General features: G+C 38.8%; 2 protein-coding genes across 2 annotated transcripts in view; one reads left to right on the forward strand and one right to left on the reverse strand.

Moving 5' to 3' along the window:
* LOC105448278 (cAMP-specific 3',5'-cyclic phosphodiesterase) overlaps positions 1-23,231 on the forward strand; it is a 139,291-nt gene that overhangs the window by 109,809 nt on the left and 6,251 nt on the right. The window contains exon 9 of the mRNA XM_011686779.1: positions 22,486-22,579. Coding sequence (XP_011685081.1) covers positions 22,486-22,579 — 94 coding nt within the window. The remainder of the gene's footprint in view (positions 1-22,485; positions 22,580-23,231) is intronic.
* Positions 408-1,799, reverse strand: LOC105448277 (spore wall protein 1-like). The gene is made up of 2 exons (XM_011686778.1): positions 1,676-1,799; positions 408-1,155 (listed from the first exon to the last, which is right to left on the reverse strand). Exons 1-2 carry the CDS (start codon positions 1,737-1,739, stop codon positions 626-628), a joined length of 594 nt encoding a protein of 197 aa, XP_011685080.1. The 5' UTR covers positions 1,740-1,799; the 3' UTR covers positions 408-625.

The following is a 23,231-nucleotide window of genomic DNA, read 5'->3' on the forward strand; positions in this document are numbered from 1 at the left end:
TAACATACTTACCTGACCTAACTATCCTTGTGTAACCCTCTTTTGGCCAAATTCTATGAATCCTTCGATAAGACAGGGAGCTTTTGCTTGTCTGACCACAAAGGCTTATCTCTTGTGTCTGGCCGCAGAGGTTTATCTACTGCCTGTACGCAGTCAGATGAATGTCTGACTAAAAAGTTGCGCCACTACTGCCGAATTCTCGTGTAATTATTGGTTCCAAATAATTTGTCGCTGTTATATTTATAATATATACGATTTCTAAAATTTTTACAATGAACGTATAATCTCTTTGAACAATACATTCGCCACACACACATCCGCATTATTCCAAATAATAATATTCCAAGAAATATATTTTGCATATTATTCATATATTTATATTTATGTGTACACATATATTAGATATTTTTTATACAGTTTTTAAATAGTTTGCATTATTATGATTAATTTTTATGTTTATACAGATACTTAAAATAAATATAAGTGCATAATAATAGATAACGTATTCATTCATCGATTAAATGAATTTTGTTGTTATTAGTACTTATGTACGCATCGTAGTTCATGAATTCTTGCCATTTTTGTTATATAATTCGCCAAGTATAAATTATCTTAAGACTTGGACTTAATATCCAGGTATCTTTATACCAGGTATACCGATACCGCTTCCTATACCACCTGAACCACCACCTCCTGAACCACCACTGCTTGAACCACTACCGCCTGAACCACTACCGCCTGAACTACCACCGCCTACTGCACCACCTATACCGCTTAACAGAGGTTCTAGAATATGTACTAGTTTCTCAAATTCTTCAATAATTTTATCACTGCCTCCATTACAGATTTTAGTTTTACCGGACATTATAGCTATCATTATTTTTAATAAGATTATTAGTACTTCCAATGAGATTTTGAACATATGGTATACCAGTGTCTTTACCCCACCTACTATATACTCATAGAATTGTTTCTTAACACTTTGTATGGCTTCGATGATTTTGAGAGGAAGTTTTCCTATTAATAATTTGAATGCGTCTTTAAAAGAGTTGAATATTTTTGGTATTATTCCAAAATCTTTGTGTATACATTTCACGATTCCTTCCATGATCTTTGTCGCCATATTTATGCCAATCTGTATAGTTCTTTGTTGATCTGAAAAGATGTTAAATCCACATCAATCGTATATCATCGCGATTTGAAGTTATTTAAAATTATATCATTGATGATAATCTTGTATAGTACGTGGAATTCCTGAACGAGACAGATTTGCAAAGTTTCTTACATACTAAAAAATATATTTTATTAAAAAAATTATTTTTTACTAAAAATTTTTCTTTTATGAGATGAATAAGAATAATTGACGTAAGTTATTATGTTATGTAATATTTGACGCGAATGTAAGCTTGTATTTTCTAATTTCAAATAAATTTTTCCGTGCAACTTAAACTGAACACAAAAGAAGATACAAAATAAGACAACTTATATTATGGTTTTTATTCGCAATTAAATATATGGTAAGATATCTCTCGCAATAACGTCTTAGTAACTATTATTTTAGTTATTATAATTGCCTTGTTTGAATAAATTTGTACGGTATAACAGATTTGCGAGAGTAAATTCTCGATGAGTGTTACACATAATGATTATTTGTAATACTTTGTCTTGAACTTACCATGGGCCTTGACAAAGACCACGGCGAATGCCAAGATTAACAGAGGTAAAATCTTACACCCCATATTTCTCGTCAGAAATTATAATGTTACTGACAGCGTAAGCACGTATTGTACAATGAAACCCATGTCGTTTTCGCGGCGCTTTTATAAGGAAGCGCCGATAATTAAAATAATTAAAATAATTACTAGCCTATCGCTTGGGTTGATATATATAGCGCAATTTTCTTCTTTTTCTTGCACATTTGCACACTTTATACAAAAGTATGTGTGTTTTGAAATACAATTTCTTAACAATTTCCTACAAATTTCAAATTGTGTAAAGCAGTTTCACGAAACTTTGCGACAAAAGATTGAAAATTAATTGTTCATATGACGATGGGCTAAAATAGACTTGAGATTTTTTATCTTTTTCTCAAATCTATATTTCTATGTGAAGGCACGTCTGTTTTGATCTGTCTCCTTTTAATTAGAACTTTTAATTTTGCTCATCAAATCTTCATAGTAATCGTGATTTTATAAAAATATAAGAAATATAAAAATATTTAATAATAAAAATATTTCTAATTGATTGCTTCTGAGTATTAATGAGCGAAGGTGACAAAACATTGCTTTGTACGCGTATTTCTTTAGTAATTTTATCACGGAAGTGAGCGTGGATATAAATAAATTTTATTAAAATTTTATTTGAAAGTCAAAAATAATTGTCACATACCCAACATTGAAGTAATTTCGTTCCCAACTCACTCTTATCATTCACCTTGCCACGTGTATTATGTTATGTTGTGTTATTCTTTATCTTTTTTAATAATAGACTAAAGAAAAGCGAAGGACATTGCATTGCGCAATAACAATTACTTGCATATTATGTCATTTAACATGTGGCGCTTTATGTCATTTTATCACTTTTTGATAAAATTGTAAAAACGATTACGAAACGTTTAAAGATCAAGAAAATTTTTTCCAGAAGTCTTCAGTTTTTATTTTGTTTTAAATATTTCTTTTTTGAACATTTTTTTTTGTTTTTGTATAAAACACGTTTATTCATGTCGCTTGTTGAATTTTATAACGACAACTTTGTGTTTTTTTGTTTCTGTAAGAAGATTGATTTCTAACAATTACAGTAGAAAAAATTTTTTTGATCATTAAATACCATGGACAGTCACACTTTTTTCATACAATACTTTTTATACTTTTAACTTTTTACATGAACTTTAATTTTTATATGAACAAACTAACATATCTTAATATTTACAAACGGAAAGTCTAATTTATCACTCAGTTGGAATTTCACTGTTTCTTTGACAAGGAATAATGTATCTCTTATATATGTTTTATATTTTTGGTTTTAACTTCTTGACTTGTTTTTTTTTTAATTTCTTTTTACTTTATGTCTACAAGATGATTGTCACTTAATCTATAATAAATATGTTGAATGCGGCTGATGAAGACTAAGTAAAGTTGAAACATATATTATACAGCGAATATTTTTTTATTATGCTCTCATATGTATACTTTATAGATAATTAGTAAACCCTAACATCCTCGTTTTTTAATCCTCGTTAGTTTGACCTCTTTTTGATGGTCTATCCAAAGTATTTAATTAGAAATCTCAAAGATTGCGAAGAGAACCATACTTTAAGAATCCTAGAGCAATTCACTCACAAAACTTTTCATACATTTTATACATAAAATGTACTTTGAAACTTGGCTAGATATAATCTTGATCGAGAACTTCAGTTCAGTAGCTCCTTAACTCAACTTGTCGAAAATTTTCTTCGAGAATTGCAAACGACAGGAGTTACAAATCCAATTTTCAATGACTTTTCTACGCACGACGTTTTAAACTTGTAAATTAGGATCGATTGAATCAATTCAATCGGTGTTACTACCTTCCATTTGTCCGAAGCTTGAAAGAATAAGTTTACTTTTTATAAATATTTTTTAATAAAAATTACCGCGAAATAGATAATTTGATAAAAAATTGCTGAAAGAGATATGTAATTAGATACATATAATTGAGTTACAAAATAATTTTTCATAAATTTTCCGCGTTCGTTTCAATTTCAAAATTTTGTTCTCAAATTTGTTTTGGCAAAAGACTTGTTTTACATATATCATTTTTTATTATTTCGAGTTTTTTAGGGAGTCCACGTTTTTAATAATTCCAGAAAACAAACCTAACATATAATGAATCACAAATACGATCTCTTGGTTGATCAATGTAAAAGGGAAGATTGAGACTCATTTCGGGGTATTTGTCCCGAAATCCATAATATTGGCTTCTCGCCAAGAGACGTGGCGCCTGGCGTCGTAGCGCTCTGTATACGAACTTATTCCTTTAACGTGAAACTTGTTTTATTTTTAACATGAGATATTCTCGATAGTTGCGTCTTCGACGTTCCGTTAAAATATAGTTCACTGTATAAATTGAATCAGGGATAAATCAAAGGTTCATTTGCGACGGCTTTTTATTACTGTTAATTATTTACACTTCAATAATTGGCGATATCTCTCCAATAATTGTTTCTATTAAAGGAAAATATTTGTGGAACAGATCTCGTCCGAGTGGGTCCGTAACTGAAAAATAGCTTTGTATAACGTTCTCCACATATTTATACTGCGGATGGAAGCAATTTGGGTAAAAATCGCTTTGGGCGTGAAAACCGTCGTGAGCGTGGGATGCAATTGGCTCTGATTGCATTTGATTACATGCAGTACTGAGGAGCCGGTAAAAAAAACGCCACAGGTGCATACTGCACATATCTATGCTCCGGCTCTTATGCAAATGTCGGGATACAGCTGCTTTTATTATTACGAGCGATCTGCCGCGGCTGTCGTATTAACTGATCGCCACTTATCGTCTATGCATTCTACTCTCTTATGCAGTATGTATTGCGTAAACGCATGCACCGTCTCGATAAACGGTCTCTATAAATATATCGTCATTAAAAAAAAATTTACCGTTTATGTTTCTGACATCATCCGCACGCAAAACGGAGTGCGTTTAGCGGTAATAAGCCTCATTACAGTAAATGCCTTACGATAACGTATCAAAATAGGCTTCATTACGGGTATTCACCGCCAAGCGCATTGCATTTGAACTGTGCATGTATGTGAAACGATTATAGTTTCGTAACGCGAAAAAAAAAGTTGAAATCGCCGAAACTGATCAGAAACAACCTTGCACTTCCTCGCGAGGTCTATCCAGCCTTTATCTGTATTTACGCCAGATATAACTAGGAAGTATGAATTGATATGCCGTGTAAAAAAAACAATCATATCTAATTGCAGTTTAAAAGCGAATCGCATTCTTTACTTATTGCGCTGCGGAGATCGCGATATCATCGTTTAAATAAGTGATATGAATTTGGATGCACTAGAGCGCTTTTAACCTGTTAATCTCTTTTCAAGATAATGAAATTGTTAACAAATTGTTCGTTTTTAATAAAGAATTTAGTACATTGAAAACTCTAAATATTTTAGATACAAATTATAACGATATAAAAAAAACAAATATTCTTTTTATTTTATATATTTGCACATTTTCTGATATTTTAACGTTATGAATTTAATATCTTTTTTGCATATAACTGCATTTGACATTTATATCATTATGAAGTTGCACTTTTCCTCATAGTTTATTTATCATTCAATATTTTTATCGAAAAGTGCATCGCGTTACAGTCGCATTTTTCCCTGCGAACTGTTCTGTTTAATAGTGTGTTGATTCATCAAAAGTATCGAGTTAATTAATTATCGCGAATAACCGACCGTGAAATATCATTGGTGACAAGAATGATTAAAAACCAATGCCATAAAAATGAAACGACACAATTTACATTTGTAGAAATCGAGGCATCGCGAAAAGTTATGCTAAGTAGGTCGACCGTACAACTTATGAATTGAAATGAAGGGCGTGCAATCTTATCGCGAATTTGCGTGTCTTTTTTCGTCCGAGAAAAATATTTCGCTCGGCAAGATCGTTAAATGCGGGAGAATTCAGGACTTGATTTACGAGCCTGCGGGACGCAGCTTCGGTGTAATTTGTTTAAACGTCGATAAAGCTGTTTACGTTATCATGTGTACATCTAGATTTCGCCTTTTGCTTTGTTTGGCCCCGGTATTTCGGTACAGAAACGCGAGAGCCGTCTCGTATTGCGTCGTTTTGACGAGCCATTAGTCAAACAAGTGGCGTACGCTTTCGATCGAAGAAGAATGTCTGGCAGGTGTGGAGAAAAGTTCCGCGGAAAATAAACCGCGCTCGCGCGTTTCCCTGAAGCAAGAAATTATTTTCCCTGTCGCGTATGCAAAGGACCGGATGTTACCGCTCGTTCGTTGATGATTGGAAATTGATGCTGACCATTCGGTAGGTGAATGCGCGATGAATTCGCGAGATCGTAAAAAGAACAGCTAAACGATGGCGAGTACGATAAATTTGGCTGCTAAACCACTCCGAATCTATCATAATCTCTCAGAAAGAAGAACTCGCTTCGCATCTCGTCGATATCTTTAAAATGCGAAGACGAAACATTTGCTAGAATATTTATTAGAATAGTAATTATTTACGGGATAGAACTCATTACGAGCGATTTAATTTTCTTATTTGGTGTATACTGCGTGCAAAAATATTCTATAAGACAACGTGATATACACATATATGAATTACGCGACATCGATTAGTAATTTCCATCTGATAATGCATACCTATCTTGAATACAATTTTTATTATCAGAACGTTAGAACCTGTAGGACATTACAGTCCGTTATTTTCGTGGCAAGTCTTATACTCAATTCTATGCGCGAGAGCGTGTTGAAATTATTTTAGATAACCGAGCCATCGGCTTCTAGACATCATTATCACAAAAAGACTTTTACAGACCAGAGATAACGGGAGCAGCAAAATACGCGGTAAATGACGTAAATGTAACTTGACGTATTCGGGGAGGAGAAGAGCTTTCGTTAGCAGTTACGAGTGTGGTACGCGCTCATCCCGGAAACAAATCACCGTGATTATCTTTATGGTACATCGATTTATTGCCACATTATCTGCATTTTCAGTGCAAACGCACGGGTCAAATGTGCACTTAAACCACGCGCGGCTGTGTGCTGCTTCGGTGTCGTAAGCGTACGCTCGCGACACAGTCGCATCCCTGCGACTCGAATAGGTATAATATCCCTGTATTAAATATTGTCTGCGAGATGCATTATCGATTGCATTATCGGATAGAAATGATCGAGGAATGCTAATTAATCGATGTCGTATAATTTGTACATGTATATCGCGTTATTTGTCTCATGGCTATAATATTTTGCAGTATTATATACCATGTGTGAAAATTAAGTCGCTCATAATGAGCTATATATCGTCCCGTAAATAATTACACTCTTGCAGACGTTTCGCCTTCGCATTTTAATCACTTGTTTATCTGATTAGCTAATTGTAATAAATTTTTTTAATACAACAACTACATTTATCTATTTTTCTTTTTACATCTTTCTTCCGATAAGTTGCATAAAAGTAAAAAGGAGATGTTATGTATTTGTGTAGAGATACACTTTATTTTTATTGGATAATACTAATAAAAAATTATACATACATTATAATGTACATTATAATACATATTAGTAAAACAATATGATTGTGCTCCTTCTCACGTCTTTGGAAACCGCGCTCGTAGACTGTTTGTCTCCGCTGTATGATTCATGACTTCATCATGTCATAGATGAATTAATTATTGTCCATGAAGTAGCGTGAAGCGGGATGTCAGGTGCGCGAGAAAATACAAATATGCAAATACAGCGTAAGATAAAGTAGTGACTATGCCTCTTTCTACGTTACAAAAAAATTAAAGCTCTTTACGATTCAAAATCTCACTTTGTCCCTCACATTATTCTTATTATTTGTGTGTCTACATCAAATAAAATAAATTTAATTTTTCTACATAACTAGATAAATTTTTAAATAAATATCTATTTATTTAAATAAAGAAAATATATGTATATTATATAAGCAGTATATTAAATGCGTAACATCTTATTATAAAAGATTACTTAAAAGCCACAAATAAAATATGTAGTATATAAAATGCATATATAATAAGATTAACCCGTGTGGTGTACAGGATATAAAAAAATCAGAGAGGACGTAATGGAAAATTACGAAAGCGACTTATTCTTGGTCTCCTGTAGACAAGACTAATCAATGGCTCGTACTTACGCCTTGTTGATTAATTTTATTACTTGCGCCATAATAATAAAGGAGGGTCTTTTGAAAGATGTTCCCGCAACGTGCAGATACGGCAGATGGTTATTAATCGTTCCTCGTAAACAGTCCCGGCGATGTGTGCGGATATGTATACATAGACGAAGAAAACATGGCAAGCAGTACGTAAATAGGAAAATCGATCGAGTTCTTCTATTCCCGAGTAACGAATTCCACTTCCATTTGTGCGAATTGCTTGTTTTTCTTTTATCATTTTTCCACTCCATTTACTTTTTTCACAATATTATTTTTACCATTTCTACCTCTATCTTTTTTATCTTTTCTTGCACAATAGTTCAAAGTAGTTAGTTTATGCGAAGGTCTTATTTATTATAATAATAATATTATTTTCATCTATTTTTGTCTACTGTCGTTTTTCTTAAGCGATAAGTTTATCGTTAAGTATTGATTGTTGCTAAACTATCAAGCGGCATTGAATTGCGCTGTTAAAGTAATATTACGTTTTCCGATAAGGTACAATACATACATAGGGTACATACGTGCTCTTCCTTTTTTTTTTAATCGTTATGTACTCGCACGTGCCTAAATCGGCGAGATTATAAAAAGCCATTCGATTTTATAACACGCATCAACACCTATATACGCGCTTGGTATCGAATTTCAAAGATTGATCTATTCCACGCTGTGTGATTTTGTCGTTGCACTCATTGTCAGCATAAATCTCGAGCGTATTCATATACCCGACGAATTGAGTTTATTGCAATAGGATTGCGTGACGATGCGCGAATTGTTTTAGACATCAATGGAAAAAAATCACTCAATATTCTTTTTCATTTTTTTGATAAAATGTCTCTCGCGCGTATTCCCACGTAAAAATGTGAAAATTTGCTTTCCGCAATGTCGGTTTTTAATCAACTTTCGAGATGCGATCGATTACATACTATTCACGGAGGCACGCGCGCGCGAGATGTTTTCTAGAATATATAATATTATAAATTTGATAAACATCATAAATTTATTTGGTTCTTTTCTAGCTCGCTCACATTTTAGCAAACGGGAAAAGCCTAAATTTAGATATCCTATTTTTTCGTGTTTCTTTGTTTCTTTTTTTCCGTACAAAATCCAAAAATATCGATCTTGTATTCTGATATTCTGCAGTGTATCTCGCTTTAATTGTGTTAAGCAACTCGGCGTGTAATTCGTTTGCCGTAAAGGGGCGTTTAATATTATCACTGAGCAACGGGATGCTACTCGGCGATTTGGTACATCGTAGAAAGGATTTACGGAAAATAGCGAAATATACAATTAATTGGCTTGAATGTATTACCATTATTTCGACAAGAGTTATTTTCAGTCGCCCTTTATTCACATACAATATGGCTTGCCGTTTAATGGGAACTGCGTTCCAATTCAGAATATAATGGCACGTGAAAGATACACGTGGAGAGAAAGAGAGAGAGACAGAGTGTGTCTATAGTTAATGCCGATGTAACCATTGTCTATACATACACGCGTACGCGCGTGGAAGGATATTCGACGCTCCGCCAGTTGCGGCAGGAGTAATCCGAGTCCCCGCCAAGCTTCAATTAATAATACACATTTAATAATGCAATAATATCATTCACACTTGTAAACAACTAATAGCGGCTAATGATTGATCGGCTGAGCTCGCTCGGGAAATATATTTAAAGCGTGAAATTTAATCATTTCTCTTATGATTCATCGAACGAATCGACAGAATATGCCGACAAAGATAATGACGAATGGAAAAACGGATAAAAAATAAGCCGGAGAAGAGATTAAAAATGGCGTATTTTCCACTAATTTAATTAATATGGTACAACGATAATTTTATACTTATATAATAATTACAATGTAATTTTTATTTTTATTTCGTTCAATAGAGATCGGATATTGCAATTTTGTCGCGCGATCGTATCACGATTGTCACGTTAAAATCGAGCTGATTTCTACCAATATTATTTTATTATACAATACTTATATTACATATTACGTATTATTATATATTAGATATTAGATATTACACGATTCTTTATGGATTAATGTGATCCCGTCATATCAGCCACAAAAATTAGAAATTGAACGACGTGCTTATTTCACATGTCTTTCACGTGTCTTTATGAATGAGATAATTCGAGTTGAATCATTTATAACATATATTTCGGCCGCTTTCAGCGTCAGCGTCATCATTATTGTCATCGTCATGAGTCATAATTTCTGTGGATGTACTTACGTGCGCATGACAGCCCTTATCTCTTGACTGGTGACTGTTGCACCGAGACTGCGTGTCAGTCCCGCGATGGTCCGCTATTAATTTATAATGGTGTTGTTGCTCCGAATCCGCCGCGAGAAGAAACCATCTGCTCGAGCTAACGAGATCGCGTAGTTACGTTCTCAAAATAGTCAAGATCTGTTTTGATCTTGGATTCTCGTCGGGATCTACTACGCGTATTTTCCGTCAGGAAGTTGTTCTCGCACTCCAAGAGTAACTTCCTCCATTACGCTTAAGCTATCCGGATTAAGTATCTTAACGGATCTTTTCTTATACCTAAACGCTTGCCATTGTCTGGCGTTTATAACTATTTTATGCTGAATCGACATAAAAATAGTCAGACGACATAAAAATTGTTAGTATTAAAAACTTTTGCGCATTGATTTAAAACCGATATTAAATTTTTGTACATTAGGTATATAATATTTTTAATATTTTTTTTGCTCGTAGAAATAGTAGTTTTAGTTGCACAACTGCCTCGTGCCATACCTCGTCGAAAATTTCCGACAATTATGGACAATTCATTTTGATTGCTGTCATCACATGACAGTCTGTTTTTTATCAGAAGGTCAAAATAAGCTATAATTATTGCGATAGCAAAAGTATTTTTCGTCCACGTGGAACTTGGCTGCAGTTTTCAATATACAATGAATATATTGTAATAATATATATTTTGCAATATATGAAATGGAAACAGACAAGAACATACAAATTTCTTTTTATAAGAAGAGCAATGACAATATATGATTATCGATCAAGATTGTACGGTTGATTATCATTACAATTGATAACACACGTGGATTTTTTTTCTGCTACCATGAGAAACGCCAATAGAAATTTAAAATTAATATTGGAAAATGTAGCATAAAGGATTTGTCGTAAAAAGAGTAGAGGCATCCTCTCATTATCTTCTACAAACGAATTGATTGCTTCTTTTGTATTAAAAAAAAAAAAGAATGGGAAAATTAATAAAGACAGAACTAGTTTCGCGCAAAACCTGTTATTAGGGAATAAAAACGTACAAGTTATTTATATGTAGTTATTTATATTTTGTCACGTGAAAGAAATGGGCTTATCGAACGATTTCTCGCGCGCTCAGCGTGACTTCTCGCGGCGATATTACCGATCGAAACGTTGAGAAACAAGATTGCGCGATCGGGATACGTCATATACATCGCAATCCGATCATATTTATGAACCTCGTGATGCTCGTTCGGTGATTGTACACAATAAATGGTCGATATCCGCGGCACGTGTCCGCCTCGTGAGCAGCTGCTAGTAGAATATAATAATACCATGGCAGAGATGTACGGACATCGCTGCTCCTCGCTTCGTATCGGTTCCTTTTCGCACGCACTAAATAAGTACACGGTGCTACCAGGAAGGCAGATCGAGTAGTTTTCAATAAAATAAACCTAGAAGATCTAAAAGAATAAATTACCACTTGCAAGTGATTTCATTCCGCTGTATATCGGCTACCGAAAGTCTCGTGGCGAGCGTACGTATAGTTACGTTCTGACAGAAGGTAGCGTGTGCATGTTCGATTATGCAACTCGTTTAGAATTTCCCTGTTTGTTTGTAAAAAGAGAAGAAAATTTAAAAAAAAATACGGCGGTTTGTAGCGTAACGAGATAAAGTACCAAACGAGAGCAACCGCTCGAGCGGGAGCGTGTGTGTCGTAAACGTTCGCGACAACAGGCAGACGCGCGTGTGAGTGTCGCTGTGATTCAATTGTCTCGTGAATGTTATAATTGTCGTAGTCGTGACATTATTCAGAACGTCCGTCACTTTCGAGGACTGTTAACGTCGACTGTTAACTCGCGTCGCGCGAGACACGGCGCGGCGCCAGGGCAAAATGATTTTTGTCAATAGTTACGTAACGTCCGTGAAAAAAGGCCTCCTTGAGAGAAGGAGGAGGCCGCCGGGTGTAATAATCATCGCGATAATCCTCGAACTTTCGCACGCCTGAGCCTCGTTGCGCTCGTGCGGAAGATGTGCACCGGGCGGGAGACGCGGGCAAAATATTGGAATACGATTCAGAAATAGATCGGTATGTGTTCTCTTCGTGCAATAACGCTCAGACAAGTTATCGGCATTCGTCGCAATAGTTGTCGTATATCTGCCATTCGTATTGAAGAAAAAGTTAAAAAGACGCTGCAGGTAGAAACCTATAATGTGTATGCTGGAAAATATAGTCGGGCATATTACGGGAATAAACTGAAACGTAACTTTGATAAATTATCAGAGTCGCGCTCGCCGTCGCGTATCTCTCGCGTACCTTTTATGTCGGCGAAATTTATTATGTAATTTGCATGCGCGTCAGCGAGCGGAAATCGGACGTTGAGGAGGGATGTAGGAAATAGAGATTCGCGTCTCTTTACGAATGCTTTCGGCGCTCTCTCGCAGGATTATTGAGATCAATGATACATTTCAAGGAGAAATTAGAAATCGAGAGAGAGAGAGAGAGAGAGAGAGAGAGAGAGAGAGAGAGAGAGAGAGAGGAACTTATACTATACGCGCGGGAACGGCGAAGATTGGCCGATGTTCAATCTTCTTCATAATTTCCGCTTGACAAGAACTGATATTTTTAAGAAAATTAATCATTAACAGAAGACGTTCCTTCCTCCCTTCTTCCTCTCTCTTACGCTGAACGAAATATAAGTTTTATCCCATTGAGGATGTCGAAGATAAATTAATCGTACATGCTGGATGCTTTTTGAATTTTCTTTCAAATTTGCGCTACGGCACTGAAGCCGCTTTAACATTTTTACTTAACTGATTTTGACGTCAGAGACGAAAAGGCACTTTTCTAATGGATCGGAAAATTGAAACGTCTATGTTTTACGGGATGTAATGGGATATCCGAGAATGAATGTGTCGAAAGCAGAAAATTTATCCTGAGGAGAGTATACTACGTATACGAGTCTCATCTCTTGAGACGCTATCTCATATATCCAAGAGAATATCATTATCAATAAAGTATGGCATTGAGACTCATCAACACTTAACGATTCAGTCAACTGTTTCTCAGTCGCTGACGCGATATCAATTTAGTCTTGATTTTATGAGCTTCAATTATTATACGTCGATCGAAAGTTGTCATACATATGTATATATATATATATATATATATATATGTATATGTGTGTATTATACATATGTATATAGAACTGTGAGGTAGCAAAATACTATCATGATCTGCAATTGTCTCTCATTCGCATTGATTTATGCGTATTGTCGTCCGATAATAATCTAATAAATAAGATGAATGGAAATGAAATGTGAAATTGATGCTGCACAGCTAATTCTTTAGGATCTAGCTTAACCGCGAGTGGATTCTTGCATTAAAATACATCGGCGATATAGGAGCGCGATTTCTAAGCGATAACCGGATAGGACGAGGAACGTAAAAATAAGTCAGATAGTTCATTACCGTGACCTTCTTCCACCGGTTAGAAGGAGGAACTTGGGCTATTTCTGACGGCCCACATGCACCGGGCTGTGCAACGATCGATAATCCGGTGTCTCACTTCTCGCGGGACATTCATGTTTTTCGTCACTGAGGCGTTAGGTGCATCGATCGTGTGTGCTTCCCCCGGTTACAGGGACAACGTTGTTTGTTTGCGCGTTAAACCGCGAATGCGTGCGTGCGCGTGTTGTCGAGCGAGCACACGGGGCGAGCAGACGGGCGCATAATGTGGGAGGCATTATTGCCGCTTGCGAAACTGTCACTTTCGCGCGGTCAACACCGGCGTCAAGTGGGCGAGCGTGCCTCTGCGAGGGCTCTATTTTTAATACCTGAGAGTTCGTTGTAACGTATACGGCTGAGACAACTGCCGCATTTCTGGCATGACGAAAGCACAACTGTCGTTTCCGCGAAAGTAATTAGTCAGGTTTTTTTCTTAAAAGAAAACACACGGAATTCACGGCGGATTTTTCCATTGATTGCGTGTCTACAAACCAACAGACTGTAGATTTTTATTTCGAAAAATTTAGAGGATGTATAACTTGCGCGATTGTATTTCTGTTACATTTTTCTGTTACTTCGGCGAATTTGACGTACGAAAGCGAAATGAAACACAATAATGAAACGAAACGTAGTTTAATTTAATAAATGCTACTTCAATATAACACGTCAATATTGAAAAAAAGGGTATTTGGTTGATTTTGAGAAAGCTACACGCTCTTTCCGTTCTTTGGATTTTATGAGGAACTTAAGAAATTCAGCTTTCCATGTGTATAAAAAAAAATCACTTTCCTGGATTCGTCTAAATCGCAGGAAATTTCACGTTTCATCGCTCGAAATAAACACAGCTGTGATACGAAAAAAGAAAAGTTTTCGTCCATGACAAATAATCCAATCAAGACGCAGTAAGACGCAAGCGACCTAACCGGATCTAGACTCATATAATTTCTATGCGCGACCTCTGACGTTCATCCGGTTTTCTTCTGAAACTCTTTTGCGATTACTTTAAACAAACTCGACTCGTATCGCGAATATCTGAGAAACGTGTGTACGCGATAAAAGCGTAACACGGGTATCCGTATCTGTATCTTTAGCATATTACGTATTACTGCTCCGGGAAAGATAACGGCTTCCATGTATAATGATGGATTGATAAGTAGGTATTATGTTTTCGATTGATAATAATACAATAATATAAACACGTCCACGTATGTCGCAACACCCGAAATTGTTACCTGAAAACACATTCACGTATTGTGACGTGCCGAAGCGTCGGGAAAATACGCAAGAAAATTACACATTCCTCCTTTTACGATTGAGCTAATTAGATATTCGTCACCGAGTGATTTGTGTGAACCTGAATCGCGCGAAACAAAAGATGACGTGGCATGTTTAATGACACCTTTTACGTCGCCAAACACTGATCGCGTCATATATAACCCTGCTTAATCGTGTGCAATAATAAACGCTGCAATTTTGTCATCTCGCCCCGCCCACCTCGCTTAAATTATTACACGTTTTCAAGAAATTTTATATCAGCGCGAAAAGTTTGATTTTATCGCAACGTGATGAAACGAAGTCAGCAAAAAATATACGCAGCAAAATTGGATAACATGACGAAGACGGCAATCCTTGAATCGACGGTCCATCGAATGACGCATACGTCGCCGTGTCACGTATTCCCGTATTTCTAAACTAATTAGTAATTATCGGCGCAGTTCATGCACAGCGAAATATTATCGTATTTTTTAACGAGTTTCGTTTCGCAAATGTCAACGGAAATTGTAATCCGCAATCAGTAAAAATTTATTAATTTTTTGCTTATTTTACTAATCGAATGTCAATTTTGGCGAAACGAAAATAAAAGAATCTCGCGGCAGGAAAAAAACGCAGCTATATTTAAAGTGCAAAAACAAGAGATATTTTCTTGTCTTTTGAAAAAAAGTTCTCCCTCGTTTTCTTCCTGACGCGGGAGAACATTTTTCAAGTTATAATCTTAGAATTGAGCGACATTAACTGGAAGTAGAAAATAGGTTTCGATACACGTAATTCTCTTCTGAGTAAAACTTCAAACGTTAGAAACGCAGGTGACAGGTTCTTAGATAAGTGGCGGGCCCCGGCGTTGTCCGCTTCGCATTCGTCGTAAGTCCAAATTTATCTCACGGACTCATTGTATTAGCAACGATCTCCGAGAAGTAGAACGGGAGCATTTCGAAGTTATGCGGAATACATTTAAATGAATGCAAGAATTTGCAATTCCCGCTACTACTGCAACATTGCAAGTTTCTTGTACATTCTCCCGTTAATTCTCTCCCGTTAATTCGAACGGAGTAATTGACTAGACGTTAAACGAGTTCTTTTATCGTCGTGATTTTACGAATCTGGCACGTGTCAATTGGCGCGTGTCAACCCGACGCGTGTCTATTGATAGCTTCTTTGAGCTACCTATATGCGAAACTATCCTCACTGTGTTTCGCCCTGCGACCAAGGGATTATTGCAACAGAGCGTTGAAGGAAAAATCAGGAGAATTAGATGTTACTTCCGCGAAACTAGCTTCTCTGTGCAATATGCGCAGCATCGAGGAATTTCCCGGTAATGAGAGGGTCTTTGAAAAGCTCACGCATGGAATACGCATTGTCCTGGGTATTACGGATATATTATATTCACTTTGCAGTACACAGAGTATAGATGGACAATGCTTTTAATACTCGCCAAATCTGCATACACTTGAAGGAGATGATGCATTTCATCGAATCAGTAATATCAGTCTCTCAAAAATGTAAATATATACAAAACAGGTCAAAATATGTAAACGTTTAATGAATATAACTACTCACAGATTCCTTTTACGACGTCTTAATTAATGGAGGTTTAATTAAGCCAGCCAACAAAGAAATTCACATTCTTGTCAGAATTTCGAGGGTATCAGGCTTCATTGCACCAGCCAGGTAGCTTAAGGTTTCAGGTAGCTTTTAGTTAAGTAAATTTTCATGTTCTCCGCGTCATAGATAAGATTACAATCTAGAAATGAAAAGGGGGGGGGGAGGCTAGAGTGTAATTAACATAATTGACTGTTGTCGCGACAAGACGTTAGAGTCTTTTAGAATTCACATCCGTTCCCCGTTCGTGTGGAGATAAATACGGGAGCAATACGAGCGTCATGCGGTATCGCACTTGTGCACGTATCAGCTCGCTCCGATGCATTCCGTTTCACGATCCCCCACTGCGCGTCTCTCCCGCGCTCCGAAATGGAGCGGAGAGAAAGACAGAGAGAGACAGAGAAAACGAGAGGCGCCGCGCGGCACGCGTGAGACGTGAAAAGGAAGGGAAGAAGCGAAACGAATGACAGGGACGGAGATAGTCGGCCAGCTGCCGGCGCCGCGGAGATAAAAGGCCTGGCCGCCGCGATTCAGGCACGTAGATCACGTTCAGCAGTCGGGCGGCTCGGCAGCAGCCGCGGTGCCGCTCGCAGGCGTCCAACTAGTGAGTTGGTGAACTTGTTCGGTGAATCACGCGGATTGTGCTCGCCCGTGACGGCTCTCCGCTCTCCGTCACGCTCCGAATCGTCGGGTCATCGAACTCGCGCCTCCGGCAGCCTGCCGGAACTGGAGCAGTTCGCCGATAATTCGCGACACGTGCAATAACGTAATCCTTCCTCGTGCGAAGGAGGATCTTTCGAGATTTGTCCGTCTGTAACGCGGGACATCCGATAATTTCGTCCTCTTGACGTTGAAAGTTGGTGCGTCTCTCGCTCTCGTAAAACCCGTCACGCGGAAAATCCCGCGGAGACTCTCTTCCGTTCGGAGTTTCCCTCGGCGGGGAGACTCTTTCAGTCGTGCAGCTGTGCAGTCGGGCCGCAGTCGGAACAGGCCGGTACCATGGTACACATGACAGGCGGCGAGGTGGAAACTGACAAAATGGACGAGTCCGCTAGGTATTTCAATTACCTGAGGACCCTGGCGGATCTCACGGCCTTGGCCAGCATCATGGCGGTGCAGGTAATTTGAGGATTATGCTTGAATCACGGCCTAATCGGGATGACGTCCCGAATGTTGACTTCTCTCGAGGGATTAAGCCTGACGTTATAAATCCCTTAATTCCCGAAATGCGAAGCGGTTCAGACAATGTTTCTATTCTATAGCATTAAACGTGAATAAAAGTAAACATATACGAAGTTATAATAATTAATTGAGATAATAATAAAATATAAAGTGAGAAGACAAAAGCTTCAGAAGCCAAAGTTTTGTAAATCCTATTTCCAACGCTGAAATCACATCGTGTTTATTGATGTTCAAATTGATTCAAACTACAAACATTAAATAGCATATTGTTAATTATCGTGTTTGCGCTGTAACCTAATGCAGATCTATCAATCTCGGTGAATTACAGTCGTTATTAATGAGGAAGTTAGCTAATTAAGCCAGGCATACGATCGAGGAAATAGTTACAAGAGAAAATGCAATATAGTGTATATCTACGATATCCGACTTTATATCAACTCGAATGCTTGTTAGATCTCATCGTGGCCATCTGCCATCAGAAAATCGGGCAAATAAAAGCCCACAATTTCGAAATACGATCGATCGCACGGAGGACATCCGTTTACTGCCGTGTCGTAACCAGCGGATGCCGCGACGGAGGTTAATGGATGGTTGGTAAAGCCATCCAGCGACGCATTTTCATTTGAATCATCTGACCTGATTTCTAAATTATCGAACAATCGTACGATAGGACGTCGCACGTTGTGCGATAGCAGGTACTGCGCTCATCATCGTCCAATTATAGATCGCGTTATCGCTGGGTCTCACGTGTCTTCTACTTGTCAAACATGTCAATACTTCTAGCCTTATCGTCGCTCGAAAGAGTTTACTGCGAAGAGAGCCTGTCGCAAGGACTCTTGAGATTATTATTGTTTAGATGTATCTATAGAGTAGCAAATATGGGATCTCGATTGGAAGCAAATTGAACGATTAACAAGTGGCTGGACGCGAATCCGATAGCGCAGAAAAGCGTAGTAGCGCCGCTTATCTGAACAGACATATCGGCGAGGGCCGATCGACTAACGAGTCGTTTCACAAGAAATCGCAAGCTCTGTCTGAGAGCCTGATACCGGTGCACGCTGTAAATACAACACCGATTGCGCAATTGAGAATCGTCGAGAGGTCGAGCGACGTAACGAAAAAATGTTCAACTTCGACCGACCGATAAAACTGATGGTGTACACGCGGACGTGATTGCCGCGAAATGAACGCGAGCGGCAGATTGTACGGTCGCCAAACTCGAGATATTGGCAGATAAGGGCGTATCGCGCGGGGTCGAGCAATCTCGCGTCGAGTTTAATTAATGCTAACTCACGCGCGTCATAATAGCGAGACGGCTGTGCAGACGGCTTGCGGTTTTACTCCCGTCGCGCGAAAACACGGTGTCGAGACACGGTTCCGCGATTTTCCGAACATTGCAGTCATTCGCATTTATTTTATAATTACCCGGATGGAAGATACTCAAACGCGCTTCTTTACGTAAGATTGTTTGACGTAAGGTGCCCGCGTCGGACGTTCCCGGCTAATGTTCCTGGAAACTTGACGGCTGTCTCTCATTTTCGTAATATAGTAAAAGTTTCGTCTTTATCTTTGTGACCGTACGAAAGCCTAACAGGGGAGAGAAAGTTTTATGATTGTATACGAGAGCTTAAATATGGGAGAAGAGAAAGAGCTGTTCGACCGACTATATATGTACATAGCAAATTAGCATTTAGCACGTACACATATAATGCCGACGTCCAGATGACTAATGATCGGTAATCTGGCATTAGTAAGAAATGAGATTGACGCGTACAGATTGCGATCGGGGCGAGATTTCGAACATAAAAAACGAATCATGCGCGAGACAATGGCTCGATTATCACGAACCAATTAATAAAAACCGCGTACGTCAAGTACTAAGGCGCGTGACAACCGCAGTCTTGACCTTTTGCGACATTTCAATGAAAGTTCAATGATAATTATGGAAAAAAGGTGACTCGCAAATAGACGCAGCGATGTTGCCATCGCATTAGTCCGGTTAAATCCATCTCGATCATGATATGGAATTTGAGAAAGGGAGGAGGCAATATTGCGGCGTTTTTATCTCACGGACGCTTTCTTATGAAAATCACATAATTCTTATTTGTGACATCGCGAAGTGTTCTATCTCGCAAATCTGATCAATCGTATACAACGTAAATTATTAATCTTTTATTGCCGCATTCGTATTTATCTGTTTTTCAATCGTCGATGCGGTGATAAAAAAAACTACGTTGCAACTGTGATTTTTTTACGACGTCACTTTCGATGATACAGGTACCTAGAATTTTGCGTTATCTTATTTCTGCACGAAATAAACAAGATCTAATCGCATATTCGCCAGATTTAGAATTTGCAGAAGCAGAGATTTTGATATATCTATCTCCACGGGATCTCCAGATGTTTTGCAATTTCTCGTTGACGCAGTCGAATCGTAAGATGACAAATGTCACGTCTCTTTGTTATATTACTTTCAAAGCGAGCAGGAGAGGGAGAGAGAGAAAGAATGAGGGAGGGGGGGGAGAGGAAAATCTTGTTAGAGTATAATGTACTAGAAATTATCAGAGCGAGATATATAGTCTGCAAATAGTGCTGAATTTATGGCGGCTTTTGCTCCTTCGCGAAATCTCGACGTGACTACCCGAAACGAGATTGTGCGAGCTGTTAGTTTCGCGATATAACGCAGGTCGACACGCCGCTTCGTTTGTTAAAATGGACCTTCATTTTCGCCAGAGATTCGTCGCGCTCAGAAAATCCTATTGTGTCTACCCGAATGAAGTGCATTCGCCCGCGCACAATTCATATTGAACGGCGCGAGGAGGGAGGGAGTCGCCAATTGTGTGCGCCTATTTTATTTATCGTGTATACGTTTCACGCGTTTTACTTGAGTTTTCCCCATCGACCCACTTTAAGCCTTTCGAAATCCCCCTTATCTTTATGGTACTGCCTCTCTTGCGCCCGTGGAAGCACGTCACATTCGCAGACGCATCGTAATAAATCGCCACGCCGATTTTTCACGAGAGCAAACAGTCGAGCGCTTTCGAATTGCGACAGTAACTATCTTCCCATTTAAAGTGTCTCGTCAAAACGCTTTTTTTTTTTGTTAGTAAAATGACAGAATGTTACATCCGTTCGTGTGGAAACCTCGAGATCGATAAGTAGACTTATCTAAAAATGCACTATATAATGCTGGGCCTGGGAGTGTTGCCGGTGTAAAATTACGTGTAAAATTGAAGGAATGAATATTAAAGTGCGATCGGGTGGAGGAATCTCCGAGTCAATCTCCGACACGCCTCTTTTATGTTCTTGTCTCTCGGCCGTCGTAATCTCTCACCATTTTGCTCTTGTATTTTTGTTGGCACAAGATATTTTTAAAAGACACGAAGATATTTTTAAAAGACCAAGTTATTATAATTGACGTATGTCAAAAGTAACTACGTTAGATAGGACGAATAATTGTTGCAGATAGTTTGATGAAAGGCAATGCAGGTGCTATCTACACTAGCTCCCTTATCGCTCGCTTCTTCCCGTCCGGCGCATATATGTAATAAGCGGGCCGCAGGCGCACGGTAATGATATTAGTTATTCCGATAAATGCGAGACGTCTATCTATTCTCATCGAAAGCGGGTCAAACGGTAAAGTTCAACGGGGGGGTCGACGGTAAAGTTCAAAATAGGGATGCGGAGTGACTCGCACGAGCGAGTGACTCCGGGCGCGGAAAAATCAGAAGAGAGCGCACACGTGCGCGAGACAGCTTGGCGATTCTGCAAAATCAACAGTTGTTGAATGCGTAAATGTCTCTCAGATACGAGACGAGCGATGACAGAGAATGGCGCGCGCGCCGAAATCTATCGGACCGCAAAAGGGCGCTCAATCAGCGCGTTGCGCCACGCGACGGAATTATCCAATAATCCCGCATCGCAGGTCATTACTCCAGCTCGCGTGGGCAAGTAGGTATATATTTGCGCAAACACATGTATTTACATTTATCTCACCGGCCCCGGTGTGAGAGCGGGCGCGCACACGTTTCACCGCACACGCCTGTGTAAAGATGATATACACCGGCGATAGTGTCGCTGATAAGAGCGGGAAGCGCAAATGACGCGGGGGGGCCGGGCTTTGTTTGCCTCGTGTGAGCCTCGACGGTGCACGTGTCCCCTGCGACGTTTCGACGGGTGATATATACGCAAATGGAAGTAAATATTCATGACGAGATAAGGCGTTTGAGAATCACGCACGAGAATGAGAGGAGAGGCACTCGTGGGAAAAGATTCACCAGTTTCCCTCGCAAATATCGGTAATCCGGATCACACTCTTTCGGCGCGATCCTCCGACTCTTTCGTTCCTCTTCCCGGTACCTTTCGTTGGCTTCATCTCGGTCCTCACCGTTATCCATTTCCACGTAAAATCGTAAATCTATGGAAATGGCTTTTTTTCTGTCGCCTTGGCAGATGTATATCTGGAGTCGATTTAGTAGAAAGGATACCGCCTCATCTCAGGTAATTTAACTTAACGGCGCTTACTAAATCGTACAAAATCATGTAGATTCCTCGAAGGTGTATAAAACATCTGTGAATCGAGGACGAAAAGTGATTTTATTATGCAGGCTCATTTAGCGGGTTCAATTAACGGTTCATTGCACGCATTACCGCGATAATTTATCGATTTGCGGAACAGAAGCGAACATTTTATCATTACGTTACATCCACGATTACTCTCCTCAAGCGCTCCTCCTAACGATCGGCTTTTATCTTTTTCTTACAGTTCAAGAGAATGCTGAACAAGGAGCTGTCGCATTTCTCGGAATCGTCCAAGTCTGGGAATCAAATCTCGGAATACATCTGCAGCACTTTCCTCGGTAAGTCAAAACGTGATTCTTTTCCTTTTGTAGAAATTGTTACAGTGACAATAAAGCGACGCGAATTATAAAGTTCGTGCGTAGAACGGGGATTGACGTATATCGTCCCCCCTTCCCTTCTCTCCCCTCAAGAAGCAGAAGTGCGTTTTCGCGAGTGCCGGAGAAAACGAATGAAAAGAAATTTGCGAGACTACTACGAGGTCTAACGAGGTCACCGCCGGAAGCAAGTTTATGGGCGCAATAAAACGAGCGCTCTTACGCATTGAAAGCCCTTGAAAGACCGTAGCCGGTATCGCCGCCGTGACCATTCATTCTGGTTAACTCGCTTTGTGCGAACAAACGGTCGCGTTGTAGTCGCGCAAGGTTTATAATCGGCGAGGAGGAACCGCGCGTCCGCGATTCCTCCTTTGTATTCGCGAGCGTCACGGAGAGAGAAATGTAAAAGACGCGATTTCTCTCTCGCGGCACGATGTTGATTGCAGCGAAAATCGTTCTATCGGGATAGAGCCTTTAACCGAGCGGATCCTGTCTTGCGGCGCTTCTCTGCAAAATTACGTTTACGATACTACTGACTTCGTTACGTAGTTTCCTCTAACGAGTTACGGTCGATCGAAATCGGATTATATCGAAAGTCGACGATGGGCGAGCACTT

This window comes from Wasmannia auropunctata, unplaced genomic scaffold, assembly GCF_000956235.1.
Source record: "Wasmannia auropunctata unplaced genomic scaffold, wasmannia.A_1.0 LD336088.1, whole genome shotgun sequence".
Classification (NCBI taxonomy): Eukaryota; Metazoa; Arthropoda; class Insecta; order Hymenoptera; family Formicidae; genus Wasmannia; species Wasmannia auropunctata.